Source organism: Olea europaea, chromosome 1 (assembly GCF_002742605.1).
Source record: "Olea europaea var. sylvestris chromosome 1, O_europaea_v1, whole genome shotgun sequence".
Taxonomy (NCBI): domain Eukaryota; kingdom Viridiplantae; phylum Streptophyta; class Magnoliopsida; order Lamiales; family Oleaceae; genus Olea; species Olea europaea.
In genome coordinates this window covers 29,456,634-29,483,876 of record NC_036237.1, presented here as the reverse complement: position 1 = coordinate 29,483,876, position 27,243 = coordinate 29,456,634, and the positions used below count along the sequence as shown (strand labels likewise).

General features: G+C 37.4%; 1 protein-coding gene across 3 annotated transcripts; it reads left to right on the top strand.

Moving 5' to 3' along the window:
* On the top strand, positions 1-25,906 carry LOC111400298. Of its 3 annotated transcripts, none has more exons than XM_023027722.1 (5): positions 1-615; positions 10,739-13,570; positions 14,577-14,630; positions 24,071-24,417; positions 25,252-25,906. In XM_023027722.1, the coding sequence occupies exons 1-4, from the start codon at positions 160-162 to the stop codon at positions 24,323-24,325; spliced, it is 3,597 nt and encodes a 1,198-aa protein (XP_022883490.1). In that variant the 5' UTR covers positions 1-159; the 3' UTR covers positions 24,326-24,417; positions 25,252-25,906. The 3 variants fall into 3 exon arrangements, with proteins under 3 accessions (XP_022883490.1, XP_022883484.1, XP_022883494.1); XM_023027716.1 differs by having other exon boundaries at positions 25,247-25,906; XM_023027726.1 differs by having other exon boundaries at positions 268-615; positions 10,731-13,570; positions 25,247-25,906.
* The last annotated feature ends 1,337 nt before the right edge of the window (positions 25,907-27,243 follow it).

Below are 27,243 nucleotides of genomic sequence, written 5' to 3'. Positions count from 1 at the left end.
CCTAATAATTGGTTTTGCGAGCTGGCCCAACTCTATTAACGGAGTCCTGTTCCTCGACCGCCACCGAGAACCGCCACCGCCAAAAAATAAAACGTATCTGCATATACAGTTCCGAATTGAAACGGAACCCAAATACTCAACTTTCCGCACAATTCATCTATGGATACCCATATTCCAAACCTCAAATCCCAGTCAATGCGAGTCCTTGTTCGCCCCCCGAATCCTACACCTCCAGTCTCGCCCCACCCACTACCACCACCAACACCACCAGATCCCCCTCAAAACGGTGTCGTCGTCGTGGGGTTTATTGGAAGACGTCACGAGGACGTGGCCCAGCTTATGAACCGAATCATTGACTCCAATGTGTTTGGCTCGGGGAATTTGGACAAGCCATTTCGCATTGAAGATGAAAAAAATAACGCGGAGATAAAGAAATGGTTGGAAAGCAGGAAATTGAGTTTTTTTCAGGACGAGGACAAGGGAATTCTGTACTTGCAGTTTGCCTCTGCTCGGTGTCCAGTAATGGATGGTTCGTTGGAATCCCAATTCGGGTTGGATTCGGTTTTCGAGGACCAAGAGCTCGGGGATCTTCAGGGGTTGCTTTTTATGTTCTCTGTAAGTTTTTTTAACATGGGTTTTGCTACAATAGCTCTTTTAATTGTGGATTCTGCACTTATATTTTGCTGCAGATAAAGTTTCGTATTCATATGCATATATGTAATGCAGTGTACTTTTTAGTGTTAATTAAATTAATGAAGGAATTTGACATTTTTATATTTTTTTTGTTTAAAGATTAGGTAAATGAGTCCTGTTCCCCCCAAGAAAAAACAGATACACCGAAATATATTTATTGGAAAGAATTGCATAAGGGGTTTATATATCCATATGGTGTGATTCACTATAATATGTGTACTCAGAGCTGCAGATATAGAATTTTATGCGGAGGCGGATTTGAAATTCTTGATTGCCTTTGAACAATAATCCACCTTGAATATGACAATCACAGGTGATACTCGTAGTACTACATTTGTTCCAAACTTTCTGATGCAGCACTAATAGAGATATTGAATAGAAAGCGAGAAAACCATATAATAGGAAGAAGAAATTAGGGGAACGGATGGAAGAAGGGGGAAATAGTGGAGAAGAGAGGAGAACTGCGTCACAAGCCACCAATAATTATTATTCATTCATCAATTGAAAATTACAATGCAAAATAGGTTTAAATAGTAAAGTAACCCTAACGAGATTGGGTCCGGGCCCATATAAGTCCAAATTTTAAATAATAGTCCAAAAGTAAATAAAGCTTAAATAAAATAAGTAAACGGCCGATGTCCTCATCAACTTTCCTGGGGTGGAAGAAAAACTCGACCCTGTCGAGTGGATATATCACTATAGGATGTCGTCAATCTCCCAACCATAAGTTGAGTGGTTAGGCAAGCTTCTTCCGGCGTCTGTAAAAATATGTCAGTGGAGGTCTGAATCTGGTGTCCTCACCAACTCCCCTTGGGTGAACAGGAGGCGATCTAGGCCAAGGAAGATCTTGCTGACTCCGATAAAGCTCCAATAAATCTGGATCTAATTGCTGTAGTGTGTCTCTGGAGATCCATGTACAATCAGAATCTGGTCGACCAACCCAACGAACGAGGAAGTGCTGAACCTCTCCATCATTAGTAAACACAATTTCTTAATCTAAAGTAGCATCAATTTTATCTGTGTGTATTGTGAGAGGTGGTAGTAGGTAGAAGTGATCAAATAGTCTGAATCAAGGTCCACAAAAAGAGGTAACAAAGGATCATCTGAGGGAATGAAATGACCTTTATAAGCTACTAGGTCCTTAACATTGAAAGTAGAATGGTAACCAAGATGTGGTGGAATGTCAACAACATAGGCATTTGGACCAACTTGCTTTAAAATTTTAAAAGGACCAGCACTACGAGCTTGCAATTTGGAGGCGGGTCCATGTAGATGCCGCTCTAGCCTAATGCGGACCATAACGTAATCCCCAACGTTAAACTCAATATGTTGTTTATGCAAATCAGTTTGGAGTTTATATCGTGCATTACTAGTTTCAAGTTGTTTATTGATCTCAATATGCAAATCACGAAGATGTTGTGTAAATGCTTTGGCTGACACTGACACTCTAGCCTGTGGGGACATAGGGATGAGATCTAACGTTTTCCTAGGCTTGTACCCATGAACGGCTTCAAATGGACTCATACCTAATGAACGATTTATGGAGCTATTATACGCAATTTGAACTACAGGAAGGATCAAATCCCAATTTCGAAGATTCTCCCGGACCAGACAATGTAAGAGGTTACCAAGATTTCGATTAACTACTTCAGTTTGACCATCAGTCTGAGGGTGGTAGGCCATAGAAAATTTCAATTTGGTACCTATTTTTTACCACAAAGTCCTCCAAAAATGGCTAGTGAAACGAACATTATTATCGAACACAATTGTCTTAGGAAGCCCATACAATTTAACAATCTCATTAAAGAACAACATAGCCACCTTAGACGCATCTGAGGTTTTGCTATAGGGGATAAAATGAGCCATTTTCGAAAAAAGGTCGACAATCACAAAAATAGAATCATGTTTCTTTGGGGTGCATGGAAGGCCTAATACAAAATTCATACTAACATCTTGCCAAGGACAATTGGGGACGGGAAGAAGGGTGTATAGGCCTGTTTTCTGCTTTTTCTGTTTACTCAATTGACAAGTGTTACAAGTACTAACAATTTTAGCCACGTCTTTCTTCAAGTTAGGCCAATAGAATTGACGTTCAACTTCCTCTATGGTCTTATCATGTCCAAAGTGACCGGCTAACCCTCCCGCATGAACCTCCCACACTGTGAAATCTCGCACTGAAATTCGAAGGATGCACAATTTATTGGCTCTAAAGAGATAAACGTCCGCAAGTCGGAAGCCATCTGTGGCGCCTGATTGTCCCTTTTGTAAATCAAGAAAGATATCTTTAAAATCGGGACATGCCTCGTAATCCTCCTTAAGCCTTTCAAAACCGACGACCTTGACACTCATGATCGACAAAAGGGAGACACGACGACTTAATGCATTAGCTGCTTGGTTTTTCACGCCCTTCTTGTGTTTTAAAACAAATGAGTATGCCTGCAAACATTCGACCCAACGACCATGCCTAGAGCTTAATCGTTTCTGGGAGTTGAGGTAACGGAGGGCCTCGTGATCCGAATAAAGGACAAATTCTTGGGGCAACAAATAGTGGCGCCAATAGCGCAAAGCCTGGACCACCGCATACAGTTCCTTATCATAAGTTGAGTACCGTTGTTTGGCTTCATTTCACTTCTCACTGAAGTAGGCAACAGGATGACGATCCTGACTCAAGACTCCGCATGTACCTACCCCGGAGGCATCACATTCAACTTCAAAGACTTTGGAAAAGTCGGGAAGACGCATAACAGGAGCCTCCGTCATTCTCTTCTTGGCTAATTTAAAGGCCTTAGCTGCCTCTTGTGTCCAATGAAACTCCCATTTCTTTATGCACTCCGTGATAGGCGCCATAATAGTGCTAAACCCCTTGATAAAGAGACGGTAAAATGTAGCTAAGCCGTGAAAGCTCCTGACTTCATGAATAGCTTTAAGCTCAGGCCAGTCAATAATCACTTAAACCTTAGCAGGGTCAGCAGATACTCGTGTCGAAGAGATAATGAACCCCAGAAAAACAACTGTATCGGTGAAGAAAGAGCACTTCTTGACGTTAGGATACAGATTAGTTGCACGAAAGGTAGAACAAACTTGTGTGAGGTGGTCACGGTGTTGCTCCTTAGTCTTACTATAAATGAGGATATTATCAAAGTAGACAACAAGAAACTTACCCATGAAAGGTCGAAGAGTTTGCGTCATTACCCGCATAAAGGTACTTAGCGCATTGCTTAGCCCAAAAGGCATGACCAGCCATTCATAAAGGCCATCTTTCGTTTTAAACGCAGTCTTCCACTCATCACCTGGGCGAATTCGAATCTGATGGTATCCACTCTTCAGATCAATCTTCAAAAATATTGTGGCACCAACCATCATATCTAACATATCGTCAAGTCTAGGAATGGAAAAACGATACTTCACCATGATCCTATTGATCGCACGACTATCCACACACATCTTCCAAGAACCATCCTTTTTGGGCGTCAATAGGGCGGGAACAACACACGGGCTTAAACTCTCACGAATGAATACTTTATGAAGGAGGTCATCTACTTGCCTTTGAAGTTCAGCGTGCTCGATAAGATTTATCCTATAATGAGGCAAATTTGGAAGGGATGCCCCTGGGACGAAATCTATGGCATGTTGAATATCCCGTAGAGGAGGTAGATGATCAGGTAGGTCCTCCGGAAAGACATCTCGAAACTCTTGGAGGATCGACCGGACTTCAACAGAGCTCTCTATTGTGGAGTGGGATGAAACCTCCATGACCACCAAAGTGAACACAATTGAGTCACTAAAAAGTGTATGCTCAAACTCCGTAGGACTAATGATATGCAATCCCTTTTGTTCCACACTCTTCTTCGTTTCTAGTGGGCCAATAGGCTTTGGGGGCGGAGGGTTAAGGTGAATTTTCTTTCCATTAAACACAAAAGAGCAGGAATTAGATCGACCATAGATGGTTACATCTAGGTTAAATAACCAAGGTCGTCCCAAGATGATGTGCCCGACATCCATAGAAATGACGTCACACCATATATGGTCCTTATACTCGAGAAATTGGATAGAGACTAAACAACGTTTCTTAATAGCTATAGAAGAGGTATCAACCCAAGAGACGCTGTATGGCTGAGGGTGAGGAACAGACTTCAACCGTAGACGGGATACAGTAGCCATCGAAACCGCATTAATGCAGCTGCCATTATCCACAATATCTTTACAGCCCTTCTTATTAATCTTGATGTAAGTGTGGAAGATGGCATGACGGCGCCAATCATCGGCATCCCTAGGCTGGGTAAGAGTGCAACGGACGACACCGACTCTAGGCGTATGTGGAATAAGGAGACTAGCCTGAATACAAACTAAGAAGGTATCTTCACTATCCTCCAAGTCATCAAACTCTTCTTAGGTTCATAAACCTGGTCCGCTAGTGGTTCGTCAACTATACCTTCACGCTCTTCCATAACTAGGGCTCGGCTAGAACACTTAGAAGACATGTGACCAAAACCCTTACAATTGAAGCATTGCAAACGAGAGGACGTTCTTGAAACCTCAGAACCTCGACCTTTGCTATCCGATGTGGGGGTAGTGTTAGAAGGAGGAGGTCCTATAATAGACTTAGAGGATGGAGTGGATGCAGAAAAGGTTGCGGTGCAGGAGTCACTACGATTTCTATACGGTGTCTTAGTCACTAACTCGTAATCCCGAATGAAAGAGTAGGCGTGGTTAAGAGTGGTGATGCCTCTAAGGACAAGCTCACGTCTAAGATCATCCCTTAGGCCTTGCCTAAACCTACTCAAAGTCATGACTTCATCCTCAACGACTTGACATCTCATTCGAAACTCATCAAACTGAGAAACGTATTCAGTCACAGGTCGACTGCCTTGCGTAAGTGCATTCCATTGATCCAGCAAGTTACCCCTGTTAGATTGAGGTAAATATTTTTCTTGAAGGTCACGTTTCATTTCCTCCCAACTCCCAACAGGAAGAGCATGCCGCCTCTCCAGAAGGTCCTCAACACTTTCCCAAAAGAGTTGAGCAATACTAGTTAACTTCAAACTGACAAATTGTATCCTCCGATCTCAGGGACCCCATATCAGGTAAAGAAGCGATCCATATCTCTAACCCATTGATTGAATACACTAGGATCTAGACAACCATCAAATGTAGGGGCATCTAACTTAATATTTCGAAAGAGGCGCTCCTCGTGGTGAGGGGGAGATAGTGTACCATGATAGTGATATTCCCGTTCCCGTCCACGAGCTTGATTTCCCTCCCTATGATCATGTCTGGCGTGGTGTCGACCACCTTGTGGACGACAACGAGGTCTATTAATGGAAGCTTCAGAGTTTTCAGCTTCGGTCGAATATGGGGTTGGGTCAAGAGTGTTCAACCTAGCGGTTAGGGCTCTATTCTCCTCACGAGTAGCGGCTACCTCAGTTTGGACAGTCGTTAATTGATTTTGTAATTGTGCCAACTGTCGGGTAAGAGCTTCAATTTGGGAAGGGTCCATGGCAAGGGTACTAGCACTAGAAGCAGTAACACGACCACTACCCAATTGCATACACGGTAACACTAAGTAAGTAAGGTGCGCTATAGAGATCAATAACCAACGAGTGCTAACAGTAGATTAGCAATCTGAAATTTTAATATTATTATTATTATTATTATTATTATTTTTTTTTTTGTTTGTTTGTTTGTTAAAATGAGAGTACGTAAGGTCCGATCTTAGCAAGCTAATAATACTAATGCGAATAACATAAAAAGCAAAGGTACAAATGATAGGCCTAGTCACGTGGGATAAACGGGTGAACAAGGGGAGGTAGTTTGCGAATTCCAATCAAGTAGGATTAAGGTTAAAATTATCAAAATAGTGGCAACACAAGGAAATAATTGATGCAATTCTAAATAAAGCAGTAGTGTCAACTAAAAATAGGTAAGAGCAGTGACTCCCTGAGTTCAGTTGGGACTCCCGGTACTCCGATTGGTTTGAATCGCCAACGTGTGGGGCTCCAAGTATGTTTCTTTCTTATCCCTCGCTACAGTTTCCTTCAACTTTAGAACACCCTCCTGCTGAATTGTGATTCATCTGCTTAATGTCTGGACTCTGATTCCTTTGAATTCCTTGAACAGTTGCTGGGAATTGATCGTGGTGATGTGGTGGTGGATGCTTTGACAGTGATTGTGGGAATGATAGATGAGTGGTGTGTTGAGTGAATTATAGTTGTGGTGTTGGCGACAAGTGTGGTAGTGTATGGCGAGAAGAAACAGAGGGAGTGTTGGTGTGTGAATGGCGCAGGAGAAGAGTAGTGGCGAAGATGACGAGTGTCTTCGGCGTTCACCGTGGATGGGTCGCCGGTGGAAGGTGGCGGTGATAGAAGAGTGGGGTCGCCGATGCAGCAGGTTCGGCGAAGAAAGAAGAGGAAGCCGGCGCGGGTGTTGTTGCGGAAGTGAAGTGATTGGCTGGGTGATTGGTCGCCGGTGTTATAGGGAACGAAGGTGGGTGTTGGTAATAGATGCTGGCGATTGTTGACCGACCGATTGAAGGTCGAGGGTTGGCTTGGAAGCTGCGACGCTGGGGAGAGGACGAAGCAACGGGTTGGAGTATTGGGTTAATTATGTGGGCCAGGTAAGGGTGAGTTAGAATGGGTTAAGTGAAATATGGATTGGATATTGTGGTAATTTGGGTCGGCCGGGTTCGGGATCCTATGCGTTAGAATCGGGCTGCCTGGATTGAGATTTGTTTGTGTGGACTGGTTTGAGTTCGTATATAATGGGCTAGCGTTAATTGGGCCAAACGGATTAATGATTTGAAAACTGATGAATGGGAGTTGGGTAGTGGGCTACGGGCGGAGTGAGTTTGGGATTGGGGTTATGGGTTGGTTTTGTATGTGGGTCAATATTTGAGAATTAGGGTTAGAACAACACTTTAGCAGCAGCACCAGCGAATGAAATTTCTCTCTAAATTTTTTTTTTTTTAAATTGTAAAAATTCTAAACTGGAATTTTAGGTGTGAACAGTACCCGTGAACAGATTTTTTTTTTTTGAATGACAGAGAACTAAAAATAAAAATGAAAAACACCGCTTTTACGCTAAATCTATTTCAATTGTGTTGTTCCAACAAATTTTGGAAAGAGATAAGAAGAACTTTTGGATTGTAGGAAAGATATTACCCAATGTTCGGCTCTGATACTAAATTTGATGCAGCACCAATAGAGATTGAATAGAAAGCGAGAAAACCATATAATAGGAAGAAGAAATTAGGGGAACGGATGGAAGAAGGGGGAAACACGGTAGAAGAAGGGGAAAATAGTGGAGAAGAGAGGAGAAGTGCGCCACAGCCACCAATAATTATTATTCATTCATCAATTGAAAATTACAATACAAAATAGGTTTAAATAGTAAAACAACCTTAACAAGATTGGACCCGGGCCCATACAAGTCCAAATTTTAAATAATAGTCCAAAAATAAATAAAGTTTAAATAAAATAAGTAAACGTCCGATGTCCTCATCACTTTCCCAGAATCATCATCTTCTATATATGATTCTTTCAAGCAATCGAAGCCATTAACTTTTGGGCCAATCGTGGCTTCGAAGGATTTGATAGAAAGTGTGAACTTCTGTAGAAACATAATTTACCGTGCATGTATGTTGTTCATTGTTTTTGAGATAGATATACTTCAATGCTTGATGATAAGTGCACAAAACAAATTCTCTTTGAACTATGTTCCTAATGTTTTAGAGCTCGAATAACTGCATAAAATTCGAGTTTATATGAAGTTCATTTTTGTCAGTGTCACCAGCCTTCTTGCTGAAAAGTTATACTGGCCGTTTCTCTTGAGATAAGACAGTCCCAATGCCTTGAGCTGAAGGATCACACTCAGTTTGCCTTACGAAGGTACTATTGGGTGATAATAGGCACACCCTTGTTTCAAGCATACTCATGTACTATAGACCGACTTTATAGAAATGCCCCAACATTGACTCGAACATGAAACCTCTAAGTCTATTACCGATTTTGTTGTGGAAGCGTATTTGAAATTTTTAAAACAAGAAGAAAGTTGGAAAACACTTAAAAATTTGTAGAGAATAATTTGATTGTAATGAATTGGTGATTGAAAAAATGTAAAAAAATCTTTATTTAATATAGGAAAATTAATTTCCTAATCTTAATGATTAAGCAATTAAAATCCTGAAAGGAGTTAAAGCGAAAAAAATAAAATAATAATAATAATAATAGTAATAAATTCTATTCTAACAAGAAAGAGTTTAGTATAGGCAAATTAATTTCCTAGTCCTGATGATTAAGCAATTAAAATCCTGAAAGGAGTAAAAGCCCAAAAAAAAAAATAAAAAAAAAAATCCCATTCTAACAAGAAAGAGTTCCTTTTCTAAACTAGAAAGAAGAAAATAATAGAGAAAATCCTATTACAACAGGAATCCTATTTGGAGTAGAGAATGTACTACATCAAGTTCACTCTTTTTAAGTTTTCTGTTAATGAGGCAAATGGATGCTTAGTCAGAATGACATTTTGTGAATACGATTGGAAGTAAATATGTTCTTTGTACAATTCACTTTAAACGATCATATTGTAGAGTCAAGTTTGAACGCTGGGCTATCTATTCTGGTGCTGATAATCCATTTAAACATGAGTTTTGGTCAACTTGATTCTGGATTGTGTATCTAAGTTTCAAATGATGTATACAATTGATTGTTTATCTTTCTTTATATGCTAAAAGTTAAATGTGGAATTTATAATGTGGTATTTTTGTGAGTTTTAAATAAATGAAGCTTTCCAATGATGTTCATGTGCTGAAAAGATGCAAGAAATATGAAGAGAACCTAAATTTTCTGATCAATGAAGAACGAGTAAAATATTGAAGTTAAATTTATTCGATTTTGGCTGAGTTTGATAATTGGATAAATGGCATTTACTTCATTGTTTTAATCTTTAATGTGAGAAATATTTTTATTAGAAAAGAAGTAGTTTTACCCAAAAAACTTAGTAAAATGAAGGATGTTAAACATGATAGTTTAAATATGTCTACAATGAAGTAGGTAGTTGGACAATGTCTAAAATGGCTCAATCAGGTATTGACCTCTATGAGTCAAAGTGTAAGCCTCAAGACATCTTAAAATAATTCATAAGAATATAAAAATACATAAATATGCTCATAATAAACTATAAACCTTCTTGCAAAAGTAATAAACTGTAAATGATCTTGCAAAATCATTAAAAAACAACAACAATATTATTAGTCTAACTTACAAACCAAAATGTCAACGAATATCTTTGAGAAATCATTAACATATCTGATTATCATGTCATTCTCCTCATTGCAGTTACTTATCGTTCTTTATCATCGTTGTTCACTTACAATAGTGTCTTCTCCTCCCTTTTCTCCTCCTCCTTACCTTTTTGTATAAAGTGTTCTATGTTGTAAAAGAACTGCCCAAAAACCTGAGGCCAGTACTCAGTAAAGGCAAGATAAATGCACGTACGCCTCAACTGACTCTCCCCGCAAGCTCGGAAAAAAAGTATTAAGTAAATGCAATAGATAAAGAATCTAAGATTAAAAAAAAAAAACAGGAAAAAAAAAAAACAAAATTGAGGAGCAAGCCGACACAAAGGCGTATTTCAAGGCATTTAATGAAAGTTTTGCATGAAGCGAGGCCAAGGCCTAAGCCTCAAAAAGTTTGTTAAACAATGAGCTCAAAGTTATTAGAGCAAGGTGACTATTAATTTGCTGATATCTCCACTTAAGACTGCGAATTGCAGTGTTTCCTCGTCATTTCTTTATATTTATACGTTCAAGCTATAGTAGTGTGGGGAATGCAATTTTTATGAATGGGGTTATAGGAGATTTATTTTCCTTAAATAGCAGCCCGTGGAAGAGAACTTCAGCTTTAATGTGCCAAGTTTAATTGGCAAGGCTCAAGTGCATTATAATCTGGTTTCAACTTGTAACCTTTTTATGTTTGACATTGAAAACCTTTTTCTTCTTTGACGATTTTAAAATTGTTCAGTTTAGCAATTTGATTGTACTTTAGCAATGCAGGTTTGTCACATAATTATACTTATCCAAGAGGGATCACGCTTTGATACTAAGATTTTGAAGAAGTTTCGAGTGTTGCAAGCTGCTAAACATGCAATGGCTCCATTTGTGAAATCACAAAACACGGAGCCTGTTACATCTGGGTTACGTTCTTCATCTTCACGGATCTCTCTGTCTGGAGCATCATCAAATAATCCTTCCCCTGTTAAAAGCCGAGGCATTTTAAATCGTAATGCTTCAACAATCACACTAATGTCCGGTTTAGGGTCGTACACTGCTTTGCTACCTGGACAATGCACTCCTGTTATACTTTTTGTTTTTCTTGATGATTTTTCTGATATTCACCAAAGTGGTAATATGGAAGAGCATACAGAGACCTCTTTGTTAAACCAGTCTTCAAGTTTGAATAGTTTGGCTAGACCAACCATGACCACGAAAGGATCTGGGTCAGTTGTTGTGCTTGCACGACCTGTAAATAAAATTGAAGGTGGACCAAGGAAGAAATTGCAGTCATCCCTTGAGGGACAGATTCGTTTTTCAATAAAAAAATGTCGGACGCTTTCAGGTTCCGAAACCACCCATGCTGGGTCAAGAAATGGAGGCATTTCTAGTTTGGCTCCACTGTTTTCCCTTGACGCATCAAAGGCTGTAGCACTTCTAGATGTTTGTTTAAATCAAAGCGGTGAATCTCTTGAGTTTGCCATTGGCATTATAGAAGATATTTTGAAAGGGAAGATGACTTCAGATTCTCTTTTGCTTGAAAGCCACAGCCAGAGTGCAAACAGAGAGGACATTCTATCTGTGAAGGAGTTCATCTATAGACAATCTGATATCCTAAGAGGGAGAAGCAGCTTGGTCACGAGCACTGCCAGTAGCTCAGCTGCTGGTGTTGGCATGGTTGCCGTTGCCGCAGCTGCAGCTGCTGCCTCTGCTGCTTCTGGAAAATCATTCACTGCTCCTGAGCTTCCAAGTTTGGAGATGTGGTTATCTTCCTGTCAGCTTATTCTACATGGAATTCTTTCAGCGAGACATGGGTGTATGGATAAAATTGAAATCAATCCATCTGGAGAAAATGCACACAAAGCTTCTGATCCTTTAGAGTCTGCAGTATCTTATTTGGAGAGTGGTATAGGACTGAACACTAAATTTTCCACTTCGTGGTGCCAAAAGGCTCTTCCAGTTGCTAAAGAGGTTTATTTAAATGAATTGCCCCCTTGTTATCCAAGTTGTCAGCATGAGGCTCATTTGAAGAAGGCTCTGCATGCATTTAATTCGATGGTCAAGGGACCTGCTGTGCAGCTTTACATGAAAAAATTGGAGGATGAATGCACATCCATCTGGAGTTCTGGAAGGCAACTATGTGATGCAGTTAGTCTCACAGGAAAGCCTTGCATGCACCAAAGGCATGACCAGAAAACGCTTATGGCAGATGATTTCAAGCCTCATTCCAGTGGCTATGTATTCCTCCATGCGTGTGCCTGTGGTCGTTCTAGGCTACTGCAACCAGATCCTTTTGATTTCGAAACAGCTAATGTTATATATAGTTGTTTTCCTGACTGTGAAAAGCTTCTTCCAGCTGTTAAACTTCCCCAAGTGAGCATTAAAGACCCAGTTCAACCTTCGGCATGGTGTTTGGTCCGAATTGGGGGTGCAAGGTACTATGAGCCTTCTAAAGGTTTATTCCAGAGTGGTTTCTGTGCAACTCAGAAGTTTCTTATGAAGTGGACTATATTTCTTGAGAAGCAAGAAGGCACAAATCATTCACCACTAAATGGCTTGGAGCAAGTTTCCTTAAATAGGTTAGGTAACAACATAAAGGCTGAAGCTGTTGCAGAAGCAGAAACCAAGACGTCTGGTTCTGCTCAGTTGCAAACTGGCAGAATACAAAGTGGAGGTGGAATGCCAAAAAGGCCCTCTTCAGATAATATCAAAGTTGATGATAAAAACATCAGTTTTGGTAGAGGGTTATACAACTTTACAATGAGAAAACCATTTTCCGAAGTTGTTGCTGGATCAGCTGCTACAAACTCTGGTTTTCCGCCACTCCTATCAAGAAAACCACCTCTACCAGATGCAGAAAAGGGTGTCAAGCAACATGGTCCAAGATACAGGGGTACGGAGAAAATTAGTGAAACTTCTCATAATCAAGAATCTCAAAAAGTTGACAAAACTCCTGCCATTGATGAATCATTGAATGGTAATGAGACTGTTGTTGATGCCTATGGAGCTGGTAATCCATTTTTAAATAAAACGAGTGTAAATATGAATGGCAATGACAAGATTAAAGTGCCCACTTCTTTGAAGCATGTCACAATATATGTTGGGTTTGAACATGAGTGTCCTCGTGGGCACCGGTTTATATTGAATCAAGATCATCTCAATGAACTTGGTTCTCCTTATGCGGTTCCTGAAAAGTCAACAGTGGGAAATTCTGACCACAAAGAAGAACCTGCAAATTTGGGTAAAATAGGTGGCCATGGTAAAACACGGAGACAGTCAAATGGGGTAGTTTCTGGTGGTAGTGGTAAGGCAAGAACCTTGGAGAAGTCAAAAGGGAGAGTAGCTAACCAACAATTATATAATGACAAGCACACGCAATATACAAGACCACCAAAAGAGCACATTGGCGTATCAGCAGTTACTGCTTCTGTGAAAGATCTTGAATCTAGCCTTCAACCTGCTGCTCTTGATGATGGTGGATGCGCCTTCTCCATGTTAAATAGAAGTTTACCAGTATATATGAACTGTCCGCACTGCAAGGATTCAATGAACAAGAAAGATCCATCCAATAATAAATTTGCCAGTGCTGTTTCACAGCTGCAGAGGATCTTTGTGGTATGAATTATTTCCTTCATCTATCACTTAGGTTCATAATTCATAGATTAATGGCAATACGTATCAACGATCATAAAAAGCCCAAGATGTACTATCTCGAATCTTCCTTTCACTCGTTTTGGCTTTTACCCTTAACTCATTTGTTGAAGTATTGTATATCTCATCACTTCATGTTCTACTGGTTAAATTGTGCCCTAAAAAATCAGGTCTTTGTAGTTTATATCTGCAAAAAATATTTACCGTGCAAGTTATATGTTGTCACCTTGCTTAATCAAACTGTAATTGCTTTGAATTTAGAGAATAATCTGGTTTGCTAGTCCTGGTAACCAAGTATAGAGCTGAAAGTACATTTGATTACCTCAGCTCGGCTTGGCCTTTATCCTATACTTATTTGGGTGAGATGCGTGGATCCACTTCTACTATGATCTATCACAAGCCATTCCTCAGTTAAACCACAAAGCTTGACCCTTTTTAATTACTTCATTCTTATATTCAGTTGACCCCTTCCTCCAGTTTTTGGCTACCTCTTAATTTATTTTCTTCTTTGCAGCAATAAAGGCTAACTTTTAAGATTTATGGCTCTTCTCATTTTTCAGACTGTATTTTGGCGCTTATGAAAATTTTCTTACTTGGTCATGGATAAGTTACTGCTATTACTTAATCCCTTTTTTTGTATCTTTTATTCTATTTGGGGTTTATTTTAAATTAATTTCATTCAATTTTTCTTGCTCAACCATTAGTCATTTTTCCTATTGAAAATAAACTATATAAATATGATTAATTTTGAAGGTTGAAGTAAACTTTTTGAATTTCAAGTAATCCAAATGCATGTATTAAGTAGCTTGGGAAGGACTTTCTTTATTTTTTGTTTTCATTAGGCATTAGATGTGCTTTCTTCAGTTACAGTAAACCATCGTTTTATTAGTGTGCAAAATATTTTTATCTCTAATGACTCGTAATTAATTACTTATATTATGCTTATTATATATGCTTTCATAATGTGTAGGTCACACCTCCCTTTCCTGTAATTTTGGCAGCAGGCCCAGTTATACAATTTGAGGTATGTATCAGTTGCTGGATTGTCATGTATCACTAATGGTTTCGTCAAAAACCTGTGAGAAAATATTTTTACTATTTCTTATAGGTAATATAATTTTACTATTGTAAGTTTCTAATAAACTTGGGTGGTTGTAAACCATTTTAAAAAAAAATTAAAAAATAACCATATGCGAAGCATTCTCTTACGCATTGTTTCATGTTTTTCTGTGTCTATTCATTAGTGTCACAGTTAATGTGGAGCAATAGCATTGCAACCTGGTGCTTGATGTCCTATTGCTCAACCTTGCTGTTCATTTGCCTTTTACTATTTTAAAAAATTAGAAAGCAGGATGAGTTTGCTTGTTTGGCAAACATTTTATTTTATCTTTCCAGGAAAAGGTTTGTAGACGTGGACCCTTAATGAATAAATTATGAAGAAGCATGTGCAATTATTTGGTTAGAACAATAATTGAATATTCTAGAATATTTAGGTAAAAGTCAGAAGAATAATAAAGATTTCAGAAGAAAGTAAATTCAGCAAAACATTTGCGAAAAATAAAACAATATATGAAAAACCTGAATTACTCAGTTGTTTTTTGATTGGTAAGCTAGCTTTCGGTGAATGTTCTTGTACAGAAAATGGTAACTTTACCTTGAACTAGATATCATAATACTGAGATGTTGTAATGTTTGCTGCTCAATTTTGCATTAGAAATTTGGAATATAGGAAACAGTTGAAGAATCAGTTCATAACCATTAATTTGATCAACTTCAGGAATTCAGTTGACTTCATGTTCTTGCTTGTTTACTATGGATGTGCTGGCTTTCAGTGAATAAAATATTGACTTTAACTTGATATAGAGATCATAATGCCGAGGTTGTCACCCACTGTTTTGCTGCTTGATATTACATTAGACATTTGGATTACAGTAAAAACTTGAATGAACAGCTCATAACCATCAATGTTGATAACCTTAGGATTCAGTTAATTTCACATTCTTGTAATGCCTTTTATAGGTAAGCTAGTTTTAATGGATATTCTTGTATACAGAAAAATCAGAATCGTAAGTTTACCTTGAAGTAGAATATAATATTCAGGTTGTCTCCATATATTTTCTGTTCAATATTGCATTAGACATTTGGGCTAACATATTAACTATGGCTATGAAGACTGTTGTCTTGTTTAGTTAATTTTACGTTAATTTCACATTCTTGTAATGCCTTTTATAGGTAAGCTAGTTTTAATGGATATTCTTGTATACAGAAAAATCAGAATCGTAACTTTACCTTGAAGTAGAATATAATATTCAGGTTGTCTCCATATATTTTCTGTTCAATATTGCATTAGACATTTGGGCTAACATATTAACTATGGCTATGAAGACTGTTGTCTTGTTTAGTTAATTTTATGACGCTTGAGCATACAATAAATTCCCAATTGAAACAAAATAAAGCCCAAACGGAATTATCTCGTCTATCAAAGTTGGGTTTTCTTTTTCTTCGAAAGTTAAACAGTGTTTATTGCCGGAGTTATAAGGTTCATTCTATCACTAAAATCTATTAGTTTATTGAATGCAATTCACTTTAATTTTTGATAGTAGGTGATGGATATGCTGTTTCTGTTTTATGCAGGAACCTACATGCTGCAGTTCATCTTAATTATGATGAATTTGTATTGTCAACACTATGCTGCTATCTTTTAGTTCATTTTGCTATTTTTGTTAATGGTGCATTAATTTACTTTAAGGTTTTGTTGCTTTAAAAAATAAAATAAAAATGTAGAAGGATGACTTTATAAAATCCCAACAGAAATTAAGGATATTTTGGGAGAGAAGAAATAAACAAACACTCAATAAATAATTTCCAACTGTTAATTAGTGCCATTACAAATAATAAATGGAGTCATACCCTTTAGCTTCATTTTCTCATCTCGAGGCTAAATCATGAAAAGCTCTAAAGCACGGACACTTCAACTGGGGTAATGTATCCGTGTCTGACACGTGTTGATATCGACACTCCTCAAACACTTTACCATAAATATTTTTTTTTTTTATTAAAAATATTAGATATTTTTAATTTAAAGTTATTAGTGAATGACAAATAAGCATTCATATTTTAAAGATTTCAATAAAAAATAATAATAATAATGAGTATAAAATTAGATTTATACTATATAAATGAAGAATTTTAAAGAATTTAATCAATGTGTCGATGACGTGTTAATAAGATATCGAAAATCAACGAAGATACGATGAAGATGACAAACAACTTTTACTATAATTATATACATATTTGTATTTTACCATGTTTATGCTTTCCGTGTTTAGATTAAACTTAGCAGTATATATATGTAAACTTCTTCGCATATATTGGGAGGAATCCCAACTGGGAAAATCATTCAGCTAATTCCTGTCATGGTATTAGAGCTTACCTCTGAATTCAATCGCTAGGTCTTCGAAATATCATATTACCTCTGATTTTTTGCATCTTGAGGCTTCGTTGGTAGGATCTCTTCCATCACCCGAAGAATTTCTAGCTTTCTAGTAGTCCCTTTTCGGTATTCTAGGTTGATCAAGCACTATTCGATGACATCAAAGGAGGTTTCAGATCGACTTGCGCTCCAATTTTTTGGGAGTTGTCCAAGCATTAATTTGGGGCTGGTTCATCTGAGATATGGTAGGCGCATTTCTGTGGGTTACACATTACGCGGGCTGTGATTGGAGATCCTTGTTGCATGAGCGATTTCACTTTTATCTTTGGGGTTTTGGGGTGATTTTGGTGCTGTCATGGAGTATTGGGCTTAAACAATAAGGTATACTTATTGTATGTGTGATTCAATTTGTGGGCTTTGTTGTTTTGGTTTGTGATTCGTTGTGTAGGCTAAGATTGGGTTGCGTGTGGATTTTGTGGGCTATTGGTTCACTTTGTGTGGTAAATTTATTTTTTGTAATACGGAGTCATGGCTATTGAAGCCTTTCGTGTTGTGGGTTACACATTACGCGGGCTGTGATTGGAGATCCTTGTTGCATGAGCGATTTCACTTTTATCTTTGGGGTTTTGGGGTGATATTGGTGCTGTCATGGAGTATTGGGCTTAAACAATAAGGTATACTTATTGTATGTGTGATTCAATTTGTGGGCTTTGTTGTTGTGGTTTGTGATTCGTTGTGTAGGCTAAGATTGGGTTGCGTGTGGATTTACTTTGTGGGCTATTGGTTCACTTTGTGTGGTAAATTTATTTTTTGTAATACGGAGTCATGGCTATTGAAGCCTTTCGTGTCAAGTTCCCGTATGGGAATTTCAATTCAAGATGTTTTTAAAATGGAAGGAGCTTTGGGGTCATATTGATGGGTCATATAAAGCCTTTGAAGATGCCAAGGACTAAGTGCAGATGCTAAGGATCTAAGTGCATGGAAAACGAAGGATTCTCATATTATTTCTTGGATTTTGGGATCTATGGAAGCACATATGGTGAATAATTTGCGATCTTTCACCATTGCTAAGGGGATGTGGGAGTACTTAAAGTGCATTTATTACCAAGACAATAATGCACGGAGATTTTAGCTTGAGTTAAAGATTGCCAACTAGAATCAGGGTAATCTTACTATTGAGCAATATTATTCTTGTTTTCTGAACTTGTGGATTGAGTACTCTGGTATAATTCATGCTAAGGTCCTTGCGATGAGCCTTATCAGCACTACAAGATGTTCAAGAGGTTAGTAAGCGGGTTCAGCTTCTTATAAAATTACGACCCAAATTTGAAGTTGTTCAAGCGGGTTTGTTGAACCCCGATCTAGTTCCTCCATTGGATGCGTGTCTGGGTGAACTTTTGTGCAAGGAGCAATGACTGGACACTTAGGCTAGTATGGAAGCTGATATGTCATTATCATGCTACCGAAGGGCGAGAAAAGGGTAAACTCGAGTGCTTTTATTGCAAAAGATATGGTCATATTGCTCGGACTTGTCCTCAAAAGGTCTGCAATTACTTCAAGCAACCAGGTCATATCAGTAAGGATCGTCCTACACGGCCTCCAAATCGAAAAGCTCGGGTCTTTCAAGTTGATGTTCAGGGTCCTACTCCCGTACTTCCACAAGCTAGCACTAGTCAACCGGTTCTTGCTCTATAAATGGTTCAAGAAATGATTGTTTCAGCCTTCTTTGCCTTGGGCCTCCAAGGTAAAGGTCAAGTTATTTCGTTTCCCTAGTTTGTTGAATTAGGGGCGTCAAATCATATGACAAGTAGTTCTAATTTTTTGCGCAACATTTGATGATATACTAGTATACATCACATTCAGATTGCTAATGGCAGTACCCTTCTGATTACTGGCGTTGGCGATATAGTTGATGTTCAGGGTCCTACTCCCGTACTTCCACAAGCTAGCACTAGTCAACCGGTTCTTGCTCTATAAATGGTTCAAGAAATGATTGTTTCAGCCTTCTTTGCCTTGGGCCTCCAAGGTAAAGGTCAAGTTATTTCGTTTCCCTAGTTTGTTGAATCAGGGGCGTTAAATCATATGACAAGTAGTTCTAATTTTTTGCGCAACATTTGATGATATACTAGTATACATCACATTCAGATTGCTAATGGCAGTACCCTTCTGATTACTGGCGTTGGCGATATGGACCTTCTTTCGATAATTTTTTATTTTTTCGGGCTTATCTACTAACTTGATTTCGGTAGGTCAATTGGTTGAAAATAACTGTGATGTGTGTTTCTCTCATGCTGGTTGTCTTGTGCAAGATCGGGAGGGTTGGGGAAGGTGATCGCTAGTGGGCGTAATATCAGATGATTATTCCCATTATTGTTTACAATTCTTTCTATATCTTTATCTTATACTAATGTTGGACTTAAATATGATATTTGACATAAAAGATTAGGTTATCCTAATGCTCTAATTTTATCTCATTTTTCGAAATACGGTTTTTTTGGGTAATAAAGATCTGTTTAAGCTCTTTGAGTTTACTTTTAATTGTGATGCTTGTAAACTTGGAAAGAGCAAGACTCTCATTTTCAGACCGTGGAAGTCATGTCGTAAATGTTTTAAGATTATTCATAGTGATGTTTGGGGTGTGGCGCCAATCACTTCATATGCTCATTATAAATATTTTGTGACCTTTATTGATGATTTCAGTCGTTACACTTAGATATATTTTCTTAGATCTGAAAGTGAGGTATGTATCACTTGTAAGATTTCCGTAACTTTCATTGAGACACAGTTCTCCTCTAGTATTCAAACTTTTTAGATTCGAGAATGGCGGGGAATATATGTCTCATGATTGCCATATACTCCTCAACAGAATGAGGTAGGTGGAAGAAAGAATCGTTAGATTTTTTTTAGTTTTGTTCTTGGAATACTTGGTTCTGTCTAGATTTTGGGGTGAAGACCTTTCAATAGTTGTGCATTTGATAAATAGACCGCCTACTCAATATTTGGGATTTGACTCGCCTCATTTTTGTCAGTATAGTACTCATTCTAGCTATGACACATTACATACTTTTGGGTGTGCTTCGTCATTTTCTCCCTTCATGAACGCCATAAGCTTGCTGCTCAATCCATACGGTGTGCTTTTATGGGTTATAATATTGCTCATAAAGGTTTTATTTGTTACGATGGTGTTACTAATCGTCTTCCTATCTCTCGCAATGTGGTTTTCTTTGAGAATCAGTATTACCTTCAGCAACATGTCATGTCCTCTGATTTGACTTCACTTCTTAACTTTGATGATGGCTCTCGCTCTATCGAACGATTTAAACCAGGTTTCGCATATCAGATACGGCAGCCTCTAGCCCCACCGACCCTTTTTGACCCTAACTCCATTCCAAACTTTACTTCTTTTAGGCTATCCACTCGTAAACTCAACCTCCCGATCGGTATGGTTTCCTTGCAACCTTTTCTCGTGTCACAGCTCCTACTTATTCTCAGGCAGTTACCCAAACTTGTTGGCAGAAAGCAATGCAAGAGGAACTTCAAGCTCTTCTGGAAAATCACACATTGGACATATAAAGCCTATTGGGTGTAAGTAGGTCTATTCTGTTAAGTTACATTTTGATGGATCTCTATTGATATAAAGCTCGGTGGTTCTTGGTAATCGTCAAGAATATGGCGTAGATTATAGGAGACTTTTGCCCCTAATGCTAAAATGACGTAGATTGGTCCGACTCGTAATTCACTTTTGACCCCGTGTTCAATAGCTCGATCATAGTGATGTTAATTGTAGTTTTTGCTTCTTCCGCTTCTGTATTTGAATCTGCTTATGTTACTTCCATGTTAGCCAAACCTGCCACTTCATGTGCCAAAATCAAACGGTTTTTCTTCCTTATCCGCTCCCTTGTATTGGTGTGTTTTAGCCTATCAACAAGGCAAAGCTAACTAATCTTGCCATTCGGTATGAATGGTGTAAGGGACTTTTTGCCCTTACTTTTTATTAAAGGAATTCAAGAATTCACTCATGGGGGAGAAGCGCTTGCCGTACCAGGCTCTAATCTATTTTTAACGTCTAATTAGATCGGGATATTATTCAAATTTAAGAACAGGAGCTGGTTCGTATTGTTATTGCTATAGCTGCCTTCAAGGATTGGCCTTTGCGGCAAATGGATGTTAAAAATGCTTTCTTGCATGGCGATCTTAAGGAGGAGATTTATATGTTACCCCAGTGAGGCTTTTCTCTTTGCCTTGTTAAGATGGTTGTAGGCTAAAGTGTTCACTTTATAGCTTGAAATAGGTTCCTCGCGCTTGGCTTGACAAGTTCCATTCCACTCCCTTGAGGTTCTCATTTAATCAAAGTCAATATGATTCTTCGCTCTTTATTTCTAATAGCAAGACAAGCGTTGTCCTTTTTCTTGGTTATATGGAAGATATAGTTATTATAGGGACTAACATCGGATTATTATCTCAACTTCAAGACCGACTTAAGGAGTCCTCTTATATGAAGGATTTGGGACCTTTACAATATTTCTTAGGTCTTGAGGTGATTACAGATCCACTCGAGACTTGTCTGCATCAGCATAAGTATACAAAGGAGCTGATTAAATTGGTTGGACTTCAGGATGGTCAATCTATTGTTACTCATTTGGAGGTAAATATGAAGTATCACTTGGAAGAGGGTAATCTTCCTGATCCATCCTTGTATTGCCAGTTAGTAGGTAGTTTGAATTACCACACTATTACACGACCCGATATCCATTTGCTATCCAACGGGTATGTCAATTTATGCATGCACCACGACACCTTGACTTGGTCGCTGTTCGACGCATTGTTCAATACTTGCTAGGCATACCTAATTGGGGTCTTTTCTTTCGTGCCAATTCTCTTAGGTTAATATGCTATAGTAATGCTGTTGGGCGTGTAAATACTCATGATTCAATTACAGGTTGGTGTATATTTTTATGGCAATGTACTCATTTCATAGCGAAGTAAAAAGCAGGGTCGTGTCTCTAAATTTTCAGCTGAATCTGAGTATAGCACTGTCTTTTGCCTATTCTGAGATTATTTGGCTTCGAGGTCTTCTAGGGGAGCTTAGCTGCCCTTAGCTTGATCCTACTCCACTTCATGCTAACAACATTTGTGTCGTTCAAATTATATCCTGTATTCCATGGGTGCACTAAGCACATTGAAGTGGATTGTCATTCTATACGTGAGATCTATGATGATCAAATAATTACACTTCCACATATCACAACTGATGTTTAGACTGCTCATGTGTTTAACAAGACGATGACTCGACACCGATATCATTTTCTTGTCAACAAATTGATGTTTCTAGATCGATCAGTATCAATTTGAGGGGGAATGATAATAAGATATTGACGATCAACATAGATTACGATGAAGATTACAAACAACTTTTACTACCTTTATTATGTACATATTTGTATTTTACCATATTTACGTTTTCCATATTTAGATTAACCGTAGGAGTGTGTATGTGAACTTCTTTTTATATATTGGGAGGGATCCCGAACAGGAAAATCATTCAGCCAATTCCAGTCAAGTATTTTTTTGAAAAATTGCGCGTCGGCTGCCGACATGTATCGTATCGGACACACATGTCCATGTCGATGCATCATAGATAAAAAATGTCAAAGTTCATCTTAAATCACTTAAAATTTGATAAAAGAACTATTCAATTCATAAAAGAAAATCAGAAGTGAATCTGTTGATGTAAATTGGTCAATTTACTTTCACCATCTTGTTTTCAACATAGTTAAGTTGACTGTCATTTGAATGGAGAAGTGCTTCGTTAGCTTTTGGTCTGCACTCACAATTTCACATCTAGCTACCAGAAAATAAAAAGTAAAAAATAAAAAATAAATGTCAATTTACTTTCACCATCTGGTTTTCAACATAGTTAGCTGACTGTCATTTGAATGGAGAAGTGCTTCGTTAGCTTTTGGTCTGCATTCACAATTTCACATCTAGCTACCAGAGAAAAAAAGAAGAAGAAGGATTCAAGCTGCCTGACTGGTATTCGTTGGATTATGTGCAGTAGAAATACTTAAGTGTAACATAATGGAAAGGGAATATCTGTTGTTTAGGAAAAATTGGCATCCTTACTAGTTTGTGCCTTACTGTATATAGGAAGGAGTACGCTTTATTTCAACAATTTACTATTGATTGGTTGATTTCACCTATTTTGTCATTGTAGCCTTAAAAACCGTAATAGTAGAGAAACTGTGTAGAAGATTAAAATATGTTATCTACTCCCAACCTATCCTATAGTTCCCCGTAACCCATAGAAGTGAATTACTTTCTCATGCTGTTTTAGAATTCCTAGATTGTACATTTGAAGCATTAACTGAGACATGTCATTCAGTCATGGCACCCATGGCTTCACGGATATCCTGAATTCCTCTTTTGTCAATTACCTCCCCAGATACGTCTCCAGCATTAAGTGCAGTATAGGACTTGATATTAGATAATATATATTCTTACACAAAAGGTTGGCTTAGATCGATTTGAGAAATAATATTGTAGACCTTGCCCTGTACTTCTGCCAATAGTCAATATACTTAAATTATAAAGGCAAAATGTCACGCTGCAAGACTTGATGATGATGATACTCAAATATCCAGAGCAATTGCTTGCACTTTTACGTTTATGATGCGCATATTGACAGTTTGGGCAAATGGATAATTATTTTGCAATATGATACTACTATAACTTTTGTCTCGTCATTGGAGGACTTGATAGCATAGAAAAGATAGTTTGTCAGGTTGAAACTCCAATTAAAATGAAAACTTGAATGGGGCATAAAGTATGCATGAGATTCAGTTCAGTTCTGAAGTGATCCTCATTCGTACTGCAGAAATCTCAATGTTTATCTTTTAGTAAATAGTTTTAGATGTCTTATTAATAATAAAGAATTATGTGACTTTAGCAATCTAATTATTTCCGGTAGCATTTTCAGAACATGGCCTTTTCTTTTCAGCTAATTAGTACTGTATCTCACTGCTTAATTGCAGGCATCATGCTTACCTACCTCTGTTGTTGACTCTGAAAAAGAACTACAGTTCAGCATGGGTTGTCAAGTGATTTTGCCTCCGGAGAGTTTCCTCTCACTGAAGCTACCTTTTGTTTATGGTGTACGACTGGAGGATGGAAGTCTGCATTCTCTTAAACCTTCTGAACATCAACCTCATATGACTGCCTGGATTACCGAAGGAACAACCTTGCAAGTCGTGTCAAAAATCAGTCCTGATCAAGGAAGACTGGTATAATTAATATCGAAGAACTTTTGATTTACACTGGAGATTCACTTCTGCTCTTAGTTTGTGAAGTTTGAATTCTTGGAGAGCTCTCTGGGCATCAGGTATATTTCCTGAGCATGCTTACGCTATTTTGTTTAATTAATATAAATCATTTTCTCATTCGCGAAATTCATATGCAGAGTTCATATATTAATTCTGACATCTCTTTTATCTACCTGTTGGAAGTTTAGCTCCCTCTTCCCAACATCAGAGCTGTTGCTTTTTATCTTAAAACTAATATTGTTCATGTTTCTTGGAGAATAGGAAGAAGATAGAGAGTTAAATTCTCCGCAACACCATGCTGTTATATATTTGATTAAAATAGAAACAGAATCGTATTTTTCGCCAATGTTGAACAACATAAGGAAGCCAAGTTTAGTTATATTTAGTGACAGATACTACTCCTTTATGATGATGCAGGAGAAAGAGTTAAATTTTTCTAAATCATTTTTGGACTAGTTTTATGTGGTTGACCTTTATTAGACTATTAATAATATATCTTTTAGATGTTCAACTGAAATTAGGATTGCTTTTCCAATTGATTCAAGCTTCTTTCTATAGTTACAGTAGGTTTGGACTTTTCCAATTGATTTTTGCTTTCCTAGTTGAATAGGTTTTGGAGCGCTTAAAGTTTGAAGCTATACCAAATTTGTTCCAACAAAAGTTATATTTGAAGAACTTTACTTTTTAATCGTGAAAATTATAGTTTGCTGAGATTCTTGTCTGAAGCACTAAATTTCAAGTATTTACTTCTATCTGTTAATAATCATTTGTTTTTTCAATCTCTGACTTCAAGTATTTACTTCTATATCTGCTAATAATCATTTGTTCTTTCAATCTCTGCTATTATTTGTGCGATAAAGCTTGTTCCTTCATCAATTTTTGTATCAGAGCACCTATCAGTCCTAATTTATCATGGGGTATGAGACGGACAAGAATTCCAGGTTGACACGAGCCCAAAGGATAACACCTGTGCAAGAGAGAAAAAACATGCACAAGCCCAAATGGAGTATCGGAAGGCAGCTGCTACCTGGGCCAAGATCTTTCCAAAATCTTGCATCTCTTGCCCTTCCCATGCTGTGATCGGTTAGAAGAGTGATTAGCGAGGGCTCTTTATTTCAATTAAGGAGTTCAAATTGAAGTCAGATTTCCTTGGAAGATCATTGGCAAGGAGGCTTGAAGAATTGTTTTAAAAGGAAAAACCGCTGGAAGAATGAAAGGAACTCATTGCACTATAGTTATAGCTCAGCACCTATCAAGAAGTCTCACTGCACTCCAAGAATCGCAATGGTCTAGACAAGGGAAATTGAAGATTTACTTTGTTCTCTCATATTTTCTCTTTTCTTTTTTTGATCCATATGACAAGTTGATGTGTGTGTAAAGAGAGAGATTGAAATGTCAGAAACAAGAGTTCGGAGAACATCAAACAATGTGGAAACTATTTCGCCTATGATAGGAATGCTATTTGTTATCATCATCATTATAGGTGGAAATACAAAGACGTTTATGTTCAATTTTAATGTGGGGGCATAAAACCCATTTCATTTGACATACCGTATATCCTCTCGTTTGATCCTCATTTCTTGAAACTCATTTTTTTTTTAAAACACATTTTATGAGATTCACGACTTTTATCAATTTTTTGAATCAAATATTTTATCAACTTTTAACAAAATTTACTAAAATTTTGAGTCTATATTTGGGTTTCATTTTAATTATAATACATTTTTCTCTTGTTTTTAATTATACATTTTTTAATAAAATAATATTATGTGTAAATTTAGGATGTTATTCTTTTTAATTACACATTTTTCGAAAAAAATATTATTTCAAAATACATATTTTTTCAAAACCTCATTAAAATGAAGCTCAAACAAGGGCTAATATTTCTCCAAATCAAACAGTGTTAAATGTAAACAATTGGCATTACTATTTTATTCTTTATTTTATCTTATCGATGCAGAATAATCACTTCAATTGCATTAAAAGAAGGGCCACCAACACCATTTGAAAAGGTTAATGTCTACTGTACAAATCAAGAAATACAATGCAATTCATTTCGAATGCAGTTTCAAAAGTAGGTTTTTAGACATGTGATGTGAGTCTCCACTTTACACTGTTCAGTATCACTTTAAGTCAAAACTAGAGGATTGCCGTCTCGAGCTTTTAAAAAAAATCAATTATAAGTAAAAGTAAGAAATATAAATGTTTGTATATGTTTGGTTGTCCATTTAATAAAAAATAATATGTTCGGTTAGTAAAAAGAGTAGTTTTGAAAAGATTAATATATGGTAGGTTGAACCCTAACCTTGAGGGCCCCCACCGTCCCGTCCCTAGAGTTTTGTGAGGGAGGTAAATCTCGAGATGTGCCCCAACAAGTCAGGGAACAAGAGCTGCCTATACACTGCACTTACAAGGAGTCCAATTTCATGTTTCAGGAATCGAACTCTCACACTGCGTCGGCCAGCAAGGCATGAAATAACCTCACTCCTATCCTTTGCATCATTAAGCTATGCCCCGGGGCAAAGATTAATATATAGTAGCTTACTTTAAGCATGGTCAAAGTTACAAATGAATTAGTTATTTTAAAATTAATTTTTTAGTTTAATATTAAAATATTAAAGAAGATAAGAAAAAATTACTTCTAAGTAAAATATTTTACTTCTAAGTAAAATATTTCATATTCAAATATACTTGAAAACAAAAATTATCTTTCAAGATTAGCTAGAGAAGATAAAGGATTAAATATTTCACACGTTTCTCCTTTCATTTTGTCTATTCAATTTATTAAATGTGTTCAATTTTCACGTTTATGGGCGAATAATTTCAACATTTTTTAAAAACTCGCAAATATTTTGTTATGCGAAGTTAAGAATGAGACTTTGAAC

Bases quoted from the DNA above. Each gene is read 5' to 3' on its own strand.
- LOC111400298 (XM_023027722.1), top strand. From the start codon at position 160: ATGGATACCCATATTCCAAACCTCAAATCCCAGTCAATGCGAGTCCTT. The intron at 616-10,738 runs GTAAGTTTTTTT...TTAGCAATGCAG, and splicing joins GGTTGCTTTTTATGTTCTCT to GTTTGTCACATAATTATACT. The intron at 13,571-14,576 runs GTATGAATTATT...CATAATGTGTAG, and splicing joins AGCTGCAGAGGATCTTTGTG to GTCACACCTCCCTTTCCTGT.